The sequence below is a fragment of the Lonchura striata genome, chromosome 4 (assembly GCF_046129695.1).
Source record: "Lonchura striata isolate bLonStr1 chromosome 4, bLonStr1.mat, whole genome shotgun sequence".
NCBI classification, from domain to species: Eukaryota; Metazoa; Chordata; class Aves; order Passeriformes; family Estrildidae; genus Lonchura; species Lonchura striata.
Window position 1 is genome coordinate 14399996 of NC_134606.1, and position 18561 is coordinate 14418556.

General features: G+C 35.2%; 1 protein-coding gene across 1 annotated transcript in view; it reads right to left on the minus strand.

Annotated features, from left to right (window-relative positions):
• Window positions 1–235: 235 nt before the first annotated feature.
• BOD1L1 (biorientation of chromosomes in cell division 1 like 1) overlaps window positions 236–18561 on the minus strand; it is a 35521-nt gene continuing 17195 nt past the window's right edge. Inside the window, exons 12-25 of the mRNA XM_021554410.3 lie at window positions 17274–17334; window positions 14732–14775; window positions 13772–13859; window positions 12666–12742; window positions 12006–12090; window positions 10953–11026; window positions 9649–9724; window positions 9534–9568; window positions 7626–7671; window positions 4772–4806; window positions 4582–4666; window positions 3980–4133; window positions 2181–2324; window positions 236–1374 (exon numbers count right to left, since the gene is read on the minus strand). Coding sequence (XP_021410085.2) covers window positions 1266–1374; window positions 2181–2324; window positions 3980–4133; window positions 4582–4666; window positions 4772–4806; window positions 7626–7671; window positions 9534–9568; window positions 9649–9724; window positions 10953–11026; window positions 12006–12090; window positions 12666–12742; window positions 13772–13859; window positions 14732–14775; window positions 17274–17334 — 1113 coding nt within the window. The 3' untranslated portion in view covers window positions 236–1265. The remainder of the gene's footprint in view (window positions 1375–2180; window positions 2325–3979; window positions 4134–4581; window positions 4667–4771; window positions 4807–7625; window positions 7672–9533; window positions 9569–9648; window positions 9725–10952; window positions 11027–12005; window positions 12091–12665; window positions 12743–13771; window positions 13860–14731; window positions 14776–17273; window positions 17335–18561) is intronic.

Here is an 18561-nt window from a genome sequence, read left to right on the forward strand (position 1 = left end):
ATACAAAAATCTCAGTAAGAAACCTAGCAGAATATCTGACCGAAACATCTGCCTTACAACAAGTTAAAAAAAACCCAACAAACTCACAAAAAAAAAAAAAAAAAAGAAAATAAAGAAAAAAAAAGTAAAATTCGAACCCCCCAAATATTTTTTAATTATAAACCAGAATATCAACAAAACACTTAAAATAATCTCAGATTGTTTGGCAATTCATCACATCATAACAAGAGACACATTAGATCATAAGAAAAGTTTAACTTTATATACAACTTCACTTGAACATTTGCTCTTACCAGAGTTAATATACATTAAAAAAAGATTCTGGCAATAATACCAGCTTCTATTTTTAATACCTGTGTATAAAATGTAACATAAAATGCTGAAGCTCTATAGTTAGGAGAAGTGACATTTGATTTCAATGGGTCCCTCTTTGTTGAAAAAGATAAATACTGAAAGAACATGTGTTTAGTTGCAAAATAAAACTTTCATTTTAGGGTGGTATTGGTTGACTGTGAATAAATCTAACCTAGTACTATTTATTTCTTGAAGATGGTAGTAAATTTCCAAGTGAAAATATAATCTAGTAAGATTACATTTTAAATGCTGTACTTTGCCACAAATGTGAACAGAAAGGAGCCAAGTCCCTTTCACTATGCTAAACTACTTTAACGCATGCGAGAAAAATATTTTACCAACTGTCTGAGCATATTTTAGAGAACTTCAGATTTTAGACAGCCTGGGGGAGCGGAGGGGAAGCTTCCTACTGACATCTGCATAGAATGTAAAATATATAATTAAAAAACCCTAAGGTATATACTAAAGTTTACAGACCAATGCTTTCCATATAATAAATAAAATGTCCATCATTGATCAGATTCATACACAGAGTAAAATACAACCTATTTTTACAAGTTTATGTACAAAGTGTATTAGTAGGCACATGGGTGCCTTATGGGCTGGAAGCATCTGCATTAGCATGTCACATTGGGAAACTCCAACTTTCCAAGTCAGTGATAAAATATATAACTACTTTGTTTTTCATTCAGATACAAAGTAAACTTATTTTTCATCTGAAATAAATGTACATAATATTCTGTATAAACAATAGTTTATAAAGCTGTTTAAAATGTAACTTAAAAGTACTGCATTGTTTAACTTAGAGCTCTGAAACAAGCACGTGCAAATCCCTTTGCTTTAAAAAAAATAGAAGCACAGATGTTTGTTTTCTTTTTGACTCTTCCAAGAACAGTACTGGCTGGTAAAGATTATCGTTTTGCTTTCTTTAATGGCGTCTCCTCTGCTTTCTGCTGGCCTTTTCTCCGTACCACTGTTGGGCTGTCCTCCCTTTTACGCTTGGCAGACTGCACCTTTAACCTGGAAAGCATATTAATCATTATTTTCACAATGAAGAGTGGTCAGGAACAATTCTATTCAGAGGGCTGAACTAAATTGTCCATCTCTGATATATGACATAAAAGCTTACAACTAAAACCCACTTCTCAATAAAATATGGGGTACTAATTCTGTATGTTGGAGAGTGCTCCATATGCACAATTTGGGGCTAGAATTCACCTTCTTCCTTCTCTTTCTCTGGAAAGACTTGTAGATTCATAATAGATTTATAATGGACTTCATTACTCTTCATTACAAAAACAGAATAGCAGCAAAAGTGTCTCAAGCCCTGCATACACAAGAGGGAATAAAGGGCAGAGATCATATACCCTTACCCTGTGCATTCACACACCACTCTATCTGCTCACCATACTTCAGCTGCAGCTAACTGTAAATGGGCTTAAACTGAGATCTTTGAAGCATTAGACTCATGTCATCATATTTAGCTTTGACCTGAACTACCAATGCTGTTAACCCCCACACAGGAAAGAATCACAGCTAGTTTAACAGAAGTTAAAATGCTACATAAACAGCATTTTCAGATTCTCACAAGAGGTTTCCAAGGATATAAGAAAAAAATCTATAGTCTTCCAAATGTCAAATAAAGGAAGAAAAAGAAAAAAATGTAAACAGAAGAAAATCCTTTAAAAGCTTTTATAATTCATATGAGAACAGAACAAAACTAGTCTGCTGTTCAGATTTTGAAGCAGTGTGTTACATATAAGGAAAGGATCTCTGTAGTGGCTTCCAAAACAAATACTCAAAGTAGATTCAACTTTAATACTTACTGTGTCAATGGAGGAGATTTATTGATTTTTGTATCACTTGGAGATCTTTTTTTAGCTGCTAGTTTCTGTCGTTTTCTAGGAGAAACTGAACTTGGACTGCTGCCTTTAGAAGTCGCACGTGTGGTTGGCTTGCTGGGCTGTTTTCTGTAATACAAAAGAATGATGAATTTATATATAACAAAATACTTTTACCAAGTCAATTTCTTGCATACCAAGTGTAGATAACTAAGACTGCACAGTATTTGCAACAAGTAAATCAAAGTTGCCAAAAGAAACAGTGAAAAAACTGTATTTGCCTGCTTCAAGACACACTGTGAAGTCAAGCTGGGTATTTTTGTATCAAATGTAGAATCAAAATATTGCGCTACTGACAATATTTGGCATTTGCAAAAAAAAAAACCAAACCAACAAAATCAAACCAATCCATTCCAAATATTAAAATATTTTTTGTACCTAAGTGTCTATGTTTAAAAGAATATCCTGTAGTCTGAATTCACTCATATAAAGCTTTGGTATGCACAAGTTCAGAAACCTGGAAAACTGTATTGGTGATTCATTTCATAATTTAGAGAAAAGGTGACTTAAGTCAGAGAAATCCAGCAATGCTGAATATGAAGAAGCATCCTCTTCCACAGACTTATTCCCAAAAGCTATTTATAAAATGCAGACTGTATGCAGCACCTTAAGGTAGAGATGCTTTGCTGCAATCAGAGCCAGAAAGGTAGCATTGGATATCTGAGACACAACCCCAAATTTACAAAAAAAAGTAGATGTTTCCACAAGCAGAATAAACCCATAAAAACCTTTATTACAATTTCAGAGTTAACAGTTATGTGAGACTAAAGGAAGTCCTCATGCCTTTACTAAAACAAACCATGTTGTTTACTAAGTCGTAGTGGTAAACCTTCATAGGTTTTACGTAAATGAAGAATCATGGAACTACTTTTGGATTCAGTTCTGAAATTATCAGCTCAAGAAAACTGTGGCAACTGTGCTTCAAGTACTGCCTAAAGACTACCATATAATATATACAATATAACATAATATCCTTAAGAGGGAAGTAAATATGGTCAGTTGAAAGTAATCCCACCACCAACATAAAAAAATGCCTGGACTCCAATTCTCTTCTGAAAGAGAGCAACACACATCAAAACTTCCCAAAGCTGCTATGTTTCATTGTTTCCATAATAACATCAAGAGGATGAGCTGTGCTAGAATTCATGATGCCTACAAAAAAGCAGACCAGTGCTAAGGCAGATGAAGAACAGCTTCCTGAAAACAGAACTCTTGCTATCCACACTTGTTTTTGCAGCAAGACTGCTGTCCAAGCTTGTAGATCACCATACTAGAAATAAAATCCTCCAGTACTGCAGATTCATGTATTTAACTTGGACAGTACTTAAAGAAACAAACTGGGCTAATTATATTTTCATCTTGTTCCAACACCAAATGGTGAATTGTACAGTCAACTCTGATGTCCTCTTTTACCCATCAGAACCAAGTGTTCTTAGACTTAAATTCTGAGGCATCAGTAGGATGAAGAGTACCAACAGGATCAATTTTTGCCTCGTTACATATTCAAATATGCCTTTTGAGACCCTAACAATTTCCCTTAGCCTCACCTTTTGCCTCTTCATTCCTAGAATTAGAATCAAAATTATTTGGGAAGCTCTTATCAATTTAAAACAAACAGAAAAAGGCAAAAAGAGGAAGCAACAGGCTCTTCTCTACAACAAACCCCACAATAACTGATAACAAGGTAGAAAAAAGCTCGTTATTAAGAGTGTCTATATGGTTACCTTTGAGCCTCTAATCTTGTGGCTGATCTAGTTGTGGCCCCAGAATGTGCATCGTCATCTTCCTCACCATCATCTTCCTCACCTTCCTCTTGGTCTTTTAGCTCATCTTCAGAAGATGTTAATTTCCGACGTTTCTTCTCCGGCTCCAGTGTTTCTGTCCATTTAAAATTTTAAACATATGCTATAATTTTCCAAAAGGCCTCCAAAAGGACATGAACACTTAATTTAGAAAAAGTATTCTAGTCACAAGTCCCATTTTCAGTAAGTAATTTTCCATTTCCTTCATATTTCAACATTTTTAATTCACACTTGTTTGACTTAATCTTGCTAACACATTCACCACAGTTTACTTACACAGCTCCTAGCCAGAATTCATAGAAAATTCATGAGGCTTTATAGAAGCATCTGGGATGTAGCAATTCTGACATGAGATTACAGCAATTTACACGTATTTACATAATATTTACACTAGCTGTAACTCAATGATTTTTCCTCAAGAAAGGAAAATTGAATAAAGCTTATCTTGTTGCTATTAGTAAACAGAAAGGCACAGCAGTATTTTCTTATTCTGTCAGGAGTAGCACAGCTTCTCATGCTTTTACCCATTTCCTCGGATTGAACCAGGGAACGCCTGGGCTTTCTTCCCCTTTTACGTACAACCATTTCTGCTTTCTCAGCTTCATCTTCCTGAAAAAACAAAATGGAATAATGTAAATCAAGAACTATTTACTTTACACAGAAGACTGACATTTTTCATTACATACTGCTTGTAAATTTAAAATTCACACTTACATTTGTTGTTTCTTTCTTATTAGATATGTCTGTACCTAAAAAGAAAGGAAAGAAAACTTGATCCTGAACTTCAAATCTTTCACCAATCAATTTAAAAGGGAATTCTTTCATATTCTCTCAACTTTGTGTAAGCATCACAGTAGCTCTAAAAGCATTCCAAATATCTTTCTAATTTACAAAATAGCTTTTCTGTATTTTGTTATATACAGAGTATACAGAGACTGGGACAATAATTAAAGTTTTTTTTACATACTAAGGCTTTATATGACTGACAGTATTTACTGCTTTGTTGCATATGCTGTTCTGTTTTAATAGAAAAGCAGAAGACACTTATCCCCTTGTAGCTACTGTCAACCAATTACAGAATCACAGAAAAATTTGGCATAGAAGAGGCCTCTAGAGGTCACCTAGTCCAATCTCCTTTTAAAGCATGGCTAAATTAATTGATCTAATCTTGCACAAGATCTTGTTCAGTCCAATTTTGAAAGTCTCCAAGAACATGGTTCCTTCAGGTGATCTGTTCTAGCACTTAACTGTGCTCATACCATGACTGAGATAAAGCTCAAAAAGACACTATTTAAAAACCTTCTAGTATATGAATGACATAACTTCCTCTGCTGAAATACTTCTTACTTCCAACGCAGTAATTTTAACAGGCCAGCCTATACACGTTAAAACAGATTTTTAACTCTACAGCCCATGTCTCAACTTTGCTTCTCTCCATGATTACTTCTATCCTGACTCTATGATGAGAGAGATTATTTTACATAGCTTTTGAACTCTGTCACACAGAAGTATCTCCAACACTGCAAGGATAAAAATCCTTAGCAGTAGGAAAGAGAAACCGCTTTAAATAAAAAAAATAAAAGCAAGTTTTTATATATTTTCCCCCCTGCCATAAAATTGCTGTCTAATTTCTGAAAGCTAAATAACAGAGGATACAAACTCTAAACTCCTCATCAATTAGACTGAGAAAATAAACAAAAGAACGACAGTGCAAAGGATCTAAAATAGATCTCAAAGAGCAGAAAGATATTCTAAAATTCACACACAAGCTTTTTGGCACTCCTTTGTAAGGTAATAGGGAAAAACTTTTATACAAAAGCAAATTAAGTTAACCAGAAATATATTTAAGAGTTCAAAAATTAAGTGAAATGAAATAAAACATAGGACCATCCACTGTATTAAACTCAACACATAACATAAGCACATACATCATACAATCAGCCTGTATTATTTCTATTGTGTTCAAAAGAGATACTTCATAATTCTGGTTCACTTTGGCAAATCTCTAGCAAAGGGGTTCTTGACTGAAGAATAATCCCATCTAGGTCGATGACATGTCTAACATAATCCTCTGTAAGATAGGAAAATGTACCACTTATGCCTAAAGAGAAGTATAAAAATAGTAATACATAGTATCTAAAAATTGTACTAATTTTAGAGTAGCAACTGTTGATTAGTGCTAAATAGTTGGTTTCAAGTTCAGTGTTAGTGTTATGGGAGGATGATACCTTCAGAAAACATGTGTATCTTAAGTGCATGTGCTGTAGTGGCCAAAAATAAAACTCTGCATCCCACTCCACACATGGGTCTGTCCCTATAGCAAATCCTTACGCAGAACACCGAGAAAGTACCAGAGTAAGTGAACTGCACAGAGGGATTCAACTTGGCTTCCTTTTCATTACCAGGGGTTCTTAACCCCATGAATGCTAATACATTATGAAAAATTTAACAGTACATTCCCTTCTATATACTCCTCTGAATATTGCTGTGATACTAACAGCCCATTACCTGGAAAACAGAAACATTATGTAACACACCCAAACTTTAAGTACACAGTCAGGTGTCTGTGCTTTTGAATAAAAAGCAAAGCAGAATGCACTTTTATTTCATTCTCACATTCTTGTCTGTTCTCTTTGCAGTTCACAGAAGTCAAGTATCACACAGCGAACTAACCCTCCAGAGACAATTCTGAAGCAAATGGATTAAAACTGACATTTTAACAAATGTGGAAAAATAGGAAACAGCCTATATGTTCACTGCAGCTGGATTAGTGTATCTGTAGAAGCCTAAGCTTTTGGAAACTCCAGAAGATTTGTTTTGAAGACTTGGTTTCTCAGATTTTTTGCATGTTTGTTTGTATCCATTTACAAACCATTTTTTAACTTACTTTCCAGTCCACCTGCTTCCTAAAATGGTTTTACAAAGTTTTTCTTATGAATGGCCATAATTAAAAAGACACATTTAAACAACCAGTGCAGTTCAGACTCTATACACAAGAAAAAATAGGAAAGAGAAATACAAAGCTAAGCAAGCTAAGTGACCATGTTCCAAAGATCTTACAGCAGTTGTGAAAAGGGAAATAAATATCCCCTCAAGATACCCCTAAGATCTTTAGATACATAGCCACAGATAAAACAACTACCTGAATAAAGTTTGAAATGTAAAGTAGTAAGTGTGATTGACAGTCACTGTATGAAAGAAAGCAGGCAGAAAGGGAAACAGTCACTAAGAGCCAGCCTGACAGGGCACCTGCCTTCCTCTGAAGCTCTGCCATGTACTTAGCCTACTCAGTTGTTTGGTACATTCTGCAGTGCATTATTCAGCACTGAGCAATGCTGCTACCTCTTTGAACTAAGTTCTTATCAAGCTGCTCTTTTTTGAAACAAAAAGCTTGGTAGGAATTGGAGACAAGTCTTCATCTCTTTCTTCAGATGCTTTCATTCTTGAATAACACTGACTGACAGAGATGATGTCAGGACAACGAGGGACCCGTGTGATTTTTGTGAAAACTCTCTTCTATTTCTTCCATATCTCATTTTATATGTTGAGGCAAGTATAATTTGCTTACCTGTTTGAGGTGTTTTCCCTCTACTTGTGAAGGCAGGAGACTGCAGCTGAAATTAAAAAAAGTGGGTTTTTTAATTTAAAGAAATTCAGAAAAATTTAGCATTGTGTTACATTATCACAGAAACTTGCTCACATTCAGTGTAGAATGAATCCATAAATCTAGAAGATGTGAACACTAATAAGCACACAAAGTTTGTACTGTAGTTTAAGAGTAGGATGCATTTTTCCATTTTGCTAAATAACTGAAACAAGTCAAATCAGCCCATAAACAAATCACAACACTTTCAGCAACCTGACACTAAAGTCATTGCAATAAAAGACACAAAAGATACAAGCAGTGTCAGTCAAACACATTTCCAAGTATTTAATTATCAATGAAGAAGTTAGTACAGTCACTTTATGTAATCTCACATACAGATTTACAGAACTACAAGTCACCAGAAATTGTTTATTTACTCAGAATGCAGAAAAAGCTATATATAATTACACACTGTCCTATGATGACTGTCCAAAAACTTCAGCTTTCACCACTGAATGACCACACCACGATGCCTACAGTTCCTCTGAAGTAGCAACATGTTCCCAAGCAGCCCTGGGGAAACTGTCATGCCCTCCTGTCTCAGATGGGAGGGCAGGTATCACTCCTCCCTGAGCCAGCCTGCAGCTCACACCAACCCCTCACTCATCACTAGGAAGTACAAGACCTTTAAACACTTGAACCAGAACAAGATGATTCTGTTCCAGTACTGAGGGTACCAAGGTACACCTATTAAAATTAATTTTAATCCTTAATTGGACAAAAAACACCCCAAAAACAACAAAACAAAAACCAACCCAAAACAGCAAAACAGAAAAATCAAATACCAAAATCCATACCAGTTCAAATTACATTTCATTAAATTAACATTGAAAAAAAACTCGATGAGGAAAGACAAGGAATTCTGAAAGGGAATTCCAGCCAATCTGTAAGAACAGACAGGACTCAAAGGGCTGCCTGAAATATGAGGACAGAACAAGCAGAGACAATAATTCCTTTTATCCATAAACTAGGTAAATTCCCAAGATCTCCAACAGCCATGCCAGCTGGTGCCTCACCAGGCAAGCAGGAAGAAAACCTGTGTTTTAACACAACTTCATTTTTAAAATCCACCCTTTTCTGTGCAACAACGTTGATTCTGAAATAGAGGAATTCCCTAGAGAGAAGCCTTTAACCAGAATAAATCCAACTGGCTGTACTCCACAAACATGCCTGACCCATCACTGCCCTGTGCTGAAATCCAAGTGGACTGCAGAAACAGACCACTTTCTTAGCTGTGAATATCCTTCACAGAGGTTAGGAAATAAAACTACCACTGAGCTTTAGAAGACAGACATGTTTCATGAGCTCCTAGGTTACTCACCAGTATGTCTCTTGCATGAGATGTTGCAATATATATGTAATACAACTGCTTTATATAACATTTTATTTTACAGCTATGAAAAGATTCCATGTGCTATTATTATGATATATTGAGAAGAGGGGAAAAAAAATTTGTTTTTGAAATAAAGTCACCCTTGCTCTTCAGGCCAAAATTACTCTCAGCACGAACTAAAAGACACATATGCACACCACCAAAAATTCACCCTGCACACAGGTATATATTGCTAGCTAGAATAACACTTAGATTTGTATTAAGTGAACTAAGTGTGAAGGTGATAGGTAATTTGCTATGTTCTGAATTAACACTATAGTTTTCTTAAAAAGTTCAGCTATATTAAGAGATACTATTAATATGTTTTGTTTACTTAGACTGAACTCGATTATCCAGTTTTCCATAAGATGTTTCTGAAATGCTGTTAACTGTTAAACAGATCAATGGCTCTTGAAATACTGTGTTTAAATGCACCCAAACAAAATAAAGGCACTTACATTCCCAGTGCTCAAATCAGCTTTTGACTCCCCACCTGAGGGAAGAAATACGAGTTCAGAACTTGAATGTCACTATTATCTTTGTTTTTCCACACAAGTATTATGAACTACTTACCACCAGGCTGTACTGCTTCTAGAGGGTATTTACGAGGCCGTCCCCTTTTGCGTTTCACTACTACAGGCTGATTTTCCTATTAAAAATAAAGGACAAAAATATTTTACTTACTGCGACTGACATTTAGCATTTAGGCAATACAATACAAAGACTGCTGGCTTAATTAATAATGGTAGTACTTTTCAGTTAAAAAATATATGAGGCAAGTTTAATAGCAAGAGATGCTGCCTTTTATGAAATCAACCAATACAGGTTTTTGAAAAGAAATGAGAACTCCCAGTTATACAAAATTCTCAGCAGTTTGACTAAGGCACAAAGCATGTCTGAGAATGCAGTGCCTTCTGCTCCCCTAGCCCAAAATCTCTATCACTTGGTCTCACAAATGCTGCTGGCTTACCCCATGCAAGAACTCCAGACTTTACATCCCATGAGCCCCTTTTACCACAGGCTACATCCTGTATGTTGAGCAAGTGCTTCAAACAGTTAATATTATAATTATCCCAATACAAAGATTGCTGTTATTCTTTATATAAACAGGATCTTTAGCAAAAAGAGCCCCTTCTTGTGAAAAGTTAAGCATTGAAACAAAAGTTTTAAGTAAAAAGTAGATGCTCAGATTGTGAAATCCGCAATAAGACTCTCTTATATACAAGAAAAGCTTAAATGCCTCATTCAGCATTTACAGAAGTTTAGCTGTATCTCCCCCAGAATGGTTCTTAGAGACTCAAGCCTTGAGTGAACAAATATAAAAACATATTATTTAAACTTCCTTCTACTTCCAAATTTGTGGCAAAAAAACCCCAAATGATGAAATCCAACACCTTTCTGAGATCAGTGTCTATTTCTAGAGGCCAGCATCAATTTTAATCTTGAGGGATCAAAACATTTGTTTATAACCCATACTGTTATACCCATACTAACTATTTCAAGTATGTGCCTAGGGGATTATAAAGACTTTAAAAACTGTTGACAGTATTTTCTAAAGGCAAGCTGTATTTGACTAAACTGTCCACATCAATTACAAAGTTTCCAGAAAACATGATTTCTATACAATATAATTCTATATAATTGCTTTCTAGACATTTTGTAAGCACTATTAAGCCTAGGAAGGGAGTTAGTCCTACTTCAATAATGAGACATTCTGTGAGTTTATACTTTATGACAGAGCTATGTAAGTCCTTGGTACTTTCTGAAGATAATTTTAATATTGCTGTCTACAAAACACAAAGTACTTATGTACCGCAAAGACAAAGTACTGTAAACCTTCATTATCTCACTGAGTTAACATGAATAAGACCATTCACCTCTGGAGAATTTTCGTTTGATTCTGGACTGTGCTTTTTCTTTTCAGACACTTCCTGTTCAAAGTTAAGGCCATCTTCATACATACAAAAAAAAAAAAAAAAGAAATGTTATGCCTTTGTTTTATTAGGCAAAAGAAATAACAGAAGCCACAACCTCCACACTGAAAATGTTATTTCATTCTTTAGCCCAAAATTCCCTAGAAACACCCATCAGAAATCAACACTGTTTCCCTTGTAGCAACAGTGTATTGGTCTTCCAAAATGCTTCCTACTAACACCAGACAAGTTAGGGAAGTCTTCTTTTTTAAGGTAAGAACAAAAGCTCAATTGTGACATACTACAAAATGGTAGGACAAATACAAGCCTCTATTCCATTTTCTCACATGTTCCATGAAACAGGAAGCTGAGGATACATGCACATTGCAGAACAGATTCAGACTTGTCAGCATGCTCTCATGAGAAACAAAACTATTAATATGTCAAACTAACATCAGGGAACATTCCAGGGAGCATTCTTTGTTCCCACAAAGACAGACTGAAGTAACATCAAAGCCACATTAATTATGTGGACACACTGTCTTTTATTGTTTATTTTAGTGCAATTAAGTCAATTACAACAGTGTAAATTGCACTTTTCTGGTTGTTTACAGAAGCAAACAAAACTCATTTGATGGTTATGTCATGGATTTTCACCTAGGACAGCTCTTGCTGGTAGTTAAGAGGTAGATGTTTTTATCACATAATGCTGATTGTTCTATTTTCCCCATCTACCTGTTTTATTTCCCATTGGCTTTCCTACCCAAGATACATACTGAAGCAATAATGGAGCCAACAGGTGGTAACAGCAAAAACACCAAAACTTTTATCACCATTAAAGAAACTAAGATTAATGCATTATTTGCTAGCAGTTAATAGAGCAGAAATCAACTAAAATATATGCAAGCATATTTGCTGGGATCAAGTTCCCACTTTCTCTCAAAAATCATTCAAATGAAAATAAATTAACATTCAATATGGGTTCAGAAAATTTGCCATAATGGGTAGTTTAATTACCTTTTTCTTCTGTGGTACTTCTAGGAGGTGTTTGAGTTACATCAATTTCTTTGGACACTTCTGCTGCATCACCAGAAATAACTTCCTACATTGTTTTGAAACAAGAGAGGAAAGATGTTTTACTACACATTAAAAATCATTGCCAGTTACACTGAAAAACCACCCCACCTCAATACATGAGTAGTTATTTCACTCATCAAGGTTTTGTACAGTCTCTTAAAAACTTTGATGCTCTCAAATCAGTGGGTGAGTTAGTCCCAAATATACTGCATGTATGCCTAAAAATAACATCTGTCTTGTCCTAATTCCTGTTTTGATTTAGCAGAACTCAGGTACAGTGCAATATACCCTCCTGAAGAGCTCAGGTCAGTACACCCATGCAGACGCTGAACTGACTGGAGAGCTGGCATCCAACAATGCTCCATGAGATCCCAAGCTCCCAACTCCTGTGCAACTCAGTCCTCTCACTCTTCCACACGTCAAAGAGGTCCAACACAGACCCCTGCCATGTTTTTTGTCTCCTCCACTCAAAAGTATCATCATCTAGTCAGTTCTTTTGTATTCAAATGGATACACCTCCCAAAATAAACTGATAAAGAAATTGCGATTAGATTTTCATCTTATTTACAACTGCAGAACATAAAGAGTTCTTGAAAATACCTTGATGTTACCAGACTTGTCAGAACACTGACTTTGTTCATCATCTTTTAGCACATTCTGAGCAATCTGCTGTTTGCCTGTAAAAGCAATTGACAATTGAAGTGTTAAAAAAGTGTCTTCTGCATTTGTCATATTTTTGTGCCACTTTTATACCAGCTCATTATTACTGAGATTCAAAAGTCTGAAAAGCAGTCTCTTACAAAAATATGAACAGGAAGTTACTCTAACCACTCTTTGAAAAGAGAAGACAACACAATAGCAGAAGGGAATTACATGTTTCTTGTATGTTACAGGTGTGGGTTTGTTTGCTTGTTTGTTTTTAAAGATAAGCTCAAATTTGAAATTTGGTAGATAACACATCAAGAAATAGAACACCAACCTCAACTTCAACTCACCCAGAGATAGGGAAAGCAGTTAATGCTATGTGGGACATAATGAATATGTAACTTTTAATCACTCACTTCATCAGATCACAATTCTTAGAAGAGGAATAAAAGCTCTTATGAAAAAAATGCTATTATTAATGATACTAATTTTTTTCTGAAGTGTTCTGATGCTGAATAAAAGTAAGAAGTTGAATCCAGAGCTTGAAGAGATATTACAGTTAGTCTTGTAATTACTCCATCAACAAAATGGCCAACTTATTTTGACACTAACTGCATCTAAATTTAATTTAGAAATGTTTATGTCATTCAATGAACTGAATTCCTTCTCACTTTTTACTTCCAGACAAATAAAAGGCTACACTAAAATTTATTTATTTCCACCTAAGAAAAGGAACCATCCATCCCCTCAAAATTTAGATTTTCCTGATGACCAGCTTACTTATCTTTTATAAGTATAAAATTAGTAATTATTTTACAGGCTAAACAGAAAATGTTTTGTCACCTATGATTAAATAATGCAGTAATTAAATTTGTTTTAATATTTTTATCAAATATATTAACTGAGATATTAGAAATTGTTTTGGGAATATAAATTGCTTTGGAGTTTGGAATTTCCCCTATTCTATTCTCAAAAATACCATTTTATGGTCTAGACACAGTAGAACATGGCTTTGCCACAGAAAAGCTTTGCACAAATTCCTGTACTTCTGTATCACTTACATTTTTCTTTATCCAATGTTTCTGAAGATTTACATTGAATTCCTCTGGATCTGTGTTCTTCAGTTATCTGGGTAGCCAAGTTTTCCACCTACACACAAAACACAAAGAAAGATAGCTTATTTTTTTCCAGGAAATTTATAAACACAGAAGGGAGGAACTTTTCCCTACTTGCTACTTCCAAGCACAACATACATTAAAATGGAAAGCAGCCGTCATGAAGGAATTTATTCCTAGAACTCAAGTAACATTCCTACTACAGAACAGCATGACCAAAAAACTTCAAACTTGCAGTATTTTCAGAATTTTTTATTGATATTTTCATTGAAAAAAGTCTAAGAATTAAGCACCCTACTACATTTTTAAAAGTACTTAATCACAGTAAACCACACAGAGTATTTCTGGATTTAACATTTTCCTACACTCAGGAACAACAGAATTATCTCATTAGCATCAGAAATGTGGCCAACCAGCATTTCAATACAGTAATAAATATATTTACTACCCAAGTTTAATTAATCACAAACACAATTTCAGCCTCCTACCTGTATTAAATGTATTGGTTTTGCTCCATAAGATACACTTTATATTTGCAAGTTTCCAAGTTATCCCTCTTATAAGTTCTTGTGAAAGATAGCATACTGCATTAAACAGGTTTCTAACTGTGACCAAAACCTCTATTTTTTTCCTCTAGTCTCATTTTCCTCTCTTCTCTCTTCTGGCAGTTAACAATCGTGAAATAGTCATAGGCCATTGGACAACAATACAAGATTTGCTTACTGGCAGATTTGAAAGAATAATTAGACATCAACCTACACAGCTGCAGAGTTTCAATAAACATAGGCTATGCATATACAAAAATAATATTTTCCTTTACAGAATACTTAATGTAAATAGAAATAAATTCAAGTATGAGAAAAGCAGCACAGATTTAGATAATAAATTTAAAAACCTAGTACTTACATGAGAAGTTTCTTTTTCTAAAGGAGTATTCCTCTGCAGCATATCTATTAAAAATAAGTTTAACACAATCAGAAAAGCTAAGCAACCACAAAGTATCACACTATCCTGTACTTCACCTCCCTGAAAGGATTCCAGACAACCTGAAACTATATAAACTTACTTTCAATGTCAGAAGTAAGGGACAACCAATCTTCTCTTTAACAGTCTACCCATACCCACAAAACAAAACAAGATATGAATTTCTCAGCACAGAATAACTGAGAATCACTTTATGGTTGAAATACAGCCAATGAAGGGGCTGTCGTCTTTCAAATTTACGGCAAATTTGAAATTTCAAATATATTCTACATCTGAATCAGAATTTCATCCCTCACAATCTCAGATTCTGGATCATGAGATGAAATAGAACGTGATTAAGCTACATTAGAATTCCAGAGAACTAAAGTTTGCATAATTGTACTACTAAAACCTGTAGCTGACAGAATGCACATAAGGAAACTGTCCAGTTGCTAAACTCCACTATACTCTGATGAAGCAGAGCCTCAGCCTTCCCTATCACAAAAATAGGGAAAATAATTATAAGAGTTGATAAGTGGTCTGCAGTTTTGAAAGAATTCCATACCTTTCAATACACAATGAGAATTATAAAGAAGCTGCTCCATCAAGTGTTCTTAAAATCTGATTCATAAAAGCACCAAATGAATACTTTGATTAAAAAAAATCTGCTAAAACATTCCAAGCAACTTTCCCTTCAGCTACCACAAAAACATAAACCTAAAATCAAATAAACCCAATTTTTTTAACATAGAGTTTTATGTATTTTGTAGCTTGTTTCTTAAATCTCCATGTTTTAGCAATAATTCTTTCACAGCTATATTGCTGAGTTGCACATCTTTCAATTTTTAAAGCAGCGTCAAATTAAGAGCTAGTTCCTACCCACTCAAACAGCAATGATTTGTTTACATTCCAAAGAATCTTGGACTACTAAACTACTGTGTCTGCTGTTCATACTCATGACAGGACACACATTTGTCTTTTAAACAACTTCCTTTTACGTATGTTGAGCTGTATGTATATATGCATGCATATATACATATAAGAGAGATTATTGTGGGGGAGGGAAAAAAAACTCTCTACCAAGATCTACACAGCATTAGTCTTCAGTATGTCATATCGAACATGATTTATACAACAAATGGACTTTTGTTAAACATTTCACAAGAAACAAGATTATCTCAGCATGTTCAATCTGCACATTTAAAATTTTAAGTACTGTCTGTCTAGATGACAGAATGATGGGAAGTGGCAGTTTTAAAGGCACTTCAAAGAAACCTCACAGAAAAACCTGTTCAAATTTAGATCTGTCATTCTGAAGTCTACATTCTTCTAACCAATTCTCACGGTTTACATTTGCTTTCTTGTGAGCAGAGTATGTCTCTTATCACTCAGCTGAATATACAACACCCTATAACCAGATATATGAATCTGACTTACCTGGAGAATACAAAAAGAATTCCAAAGTTTTATACCAATGCTCATATCCCACCTTACAGCTGTTTTTGTTTTCTATTTGGTATGTCTAAAAATTCAGATCTGAGTTTAACAGTCTGTCCCTTCACAGAATGTAGGCCTTCAGCTGCAACCTTCTGTTAGAGGAAATGCATCTTTAACCTCCCTGGACAATATAAGCAGCAGTAACACCGGTACCTCTTGGGATTCATTTTAGTTCTGCTTGCTATTGCAGTAACTGAGGATTAGCTCTCATCTGGTAGTGTTGTAAACATCTCTGTAACGCATCTGGACCACAAAATCCATCAAGATGGGCACAAAGAAGGAGTTTGTTTCTGGTTTAACAAGAAAGTCAAACAATTGCAATACATAATTTGGGCTTGGGAAGAATGGATTCTTTTTCAGTTTTGGTCCTACTGAAGATTACTTTAAGTACATGGAAAAGCAACCACTGAGCACAGATCCAAGTTGACTAATTGTTGTTTCTAATTACTAGATTATTACCTACTTGTTACTGCCCTTCAAATTTGAGTGAATGGGCACAATTATTTTAATCTTTTAGAGAGTAAGAATTAAAAAAAAACCAACAGAAATTTTCTGTAAAGTCTTTGTGACTTGTCCTATAGTACTTACTATTTTCATATCGTCACAAGGCCTGTCACAGCACCCTAAAACCAAGATGTTCTACACCTATAAGGAAAAAAGCTATTCCTTGGGGAAGTTTCTGCATCTTTCCTAGACAAATGTTTTTCTTTATTTATTAATTCTAAGTAGAATATTAGCAGTTGACTTTTTTAAAATCTCAAATTTTAAAATCCTTTCCTACTTTCAGCATATCATGTTGGAGGGAAGTCTGACCCACCTTTCCCACAAACCAAATTCAAGCCCCCTGAACTCCTAGACTAAAGTTAAAGACTTCTGAAGGCTTTCTTCAACTCCTTTATACATCATATATAACAGATCTGCAACCTTCTAATCATAAGTAATAGTCCCTTCAGCATGAAACTAAGTTGCTACCAAGCATAACAATCACCTTTTTGCAATTCTTTAGTCTGAAGATCCACACATCCTTCTTCACTTCTTGCACTTTCAGGCTGTTGTGAATAAGCACAAAATCAAAAGAAAGAAATATCGCAGATATTCAGAACAACTATGTCTCACTCCGCTCCTGTGTGTCATGATGAACATTGTCTTATCATGAACTATAAAAGTCTTCAAAAGCTTTCTTATTATTAAGACATCAGTACATGTATTAAGAAGGAACAGTCAGAGCTATGTTCAACAGCACAGTATATAGATTTGACCTTAGTTAACATTAGTACCTGAGATCAGTTTAAAAAAGCAGGTTTCAGGAATTCAAAGTACAACACCTACTCTGAGCTCCAAATAAAACCAATAGCCCAGAAATGTTCACCTATACAAGGAAAAAAGAATCTGCTATGTATAACAAAGTACAGTGGTCTCCTTTCAACTTGTGTTTTGGGTGGATTGTTTAGATTTGCTTGCTTAAAAAAAAAAAAAGAAGTTGCAGATCAGCTCCAAGTTACCATTGCATAAACAATGCTATATGGAGCTAAGTGTATTAAGTCCGATCTGAACACTGTAAACTCAGCTACAGTTCCACATGATGGCTATACTGACTCCAGAACCATGTTATGCTGGTAAACAGTGCAGCTGTTTGCAGCTGGAATTATCAGTAATTCCCACCAGATTGAAGCTGACTTCCTGAAATCCACCCTTTCATAGATGCTTGAATCTCTGAACCATGCTATCCCTCAAAAACCTATTCTCACGCTTGGCAAGATACATGAATGCACTCCTGCATCTGAATGAAGAATTAAAACCATGTGGAATCCTGCCTACTATGGAACACAGCCCAGACACACAGACCCAGCTTTGGTCTTACACAAGCTATAGGTGACCATGAAGCCAGACACACTGGATTACCCAGGGTGACAGCAGGTAAGGGGCTGCAGTTATCAGAAGACATCAGCAGCAGGTGTTGCTCACACACACATACAGATGTGTGAGTCTGCAGACTGGCTAGGAAGTGATTCAACAAAATGAACAGCAGTGTAGGTTTGTTTACTGGTTCAAAGGACTAAACCAACATTTGCCAGCTCTAAGAGCTGGAGTGTGGGTGACTATGTTGCAGGCAACATGCACACAGTATGATATATTCTTAAAAAAACAAACTTCAATGTCTCACAGAAGGAGTATGGCTGAAAGAGGGAATTATTCCTAACACAGAATAACATGGACAACCCACAATTTAAAAGCCAGCTGCTTAGAAAACTACAGCTGAATAGCCTGAAAAATTA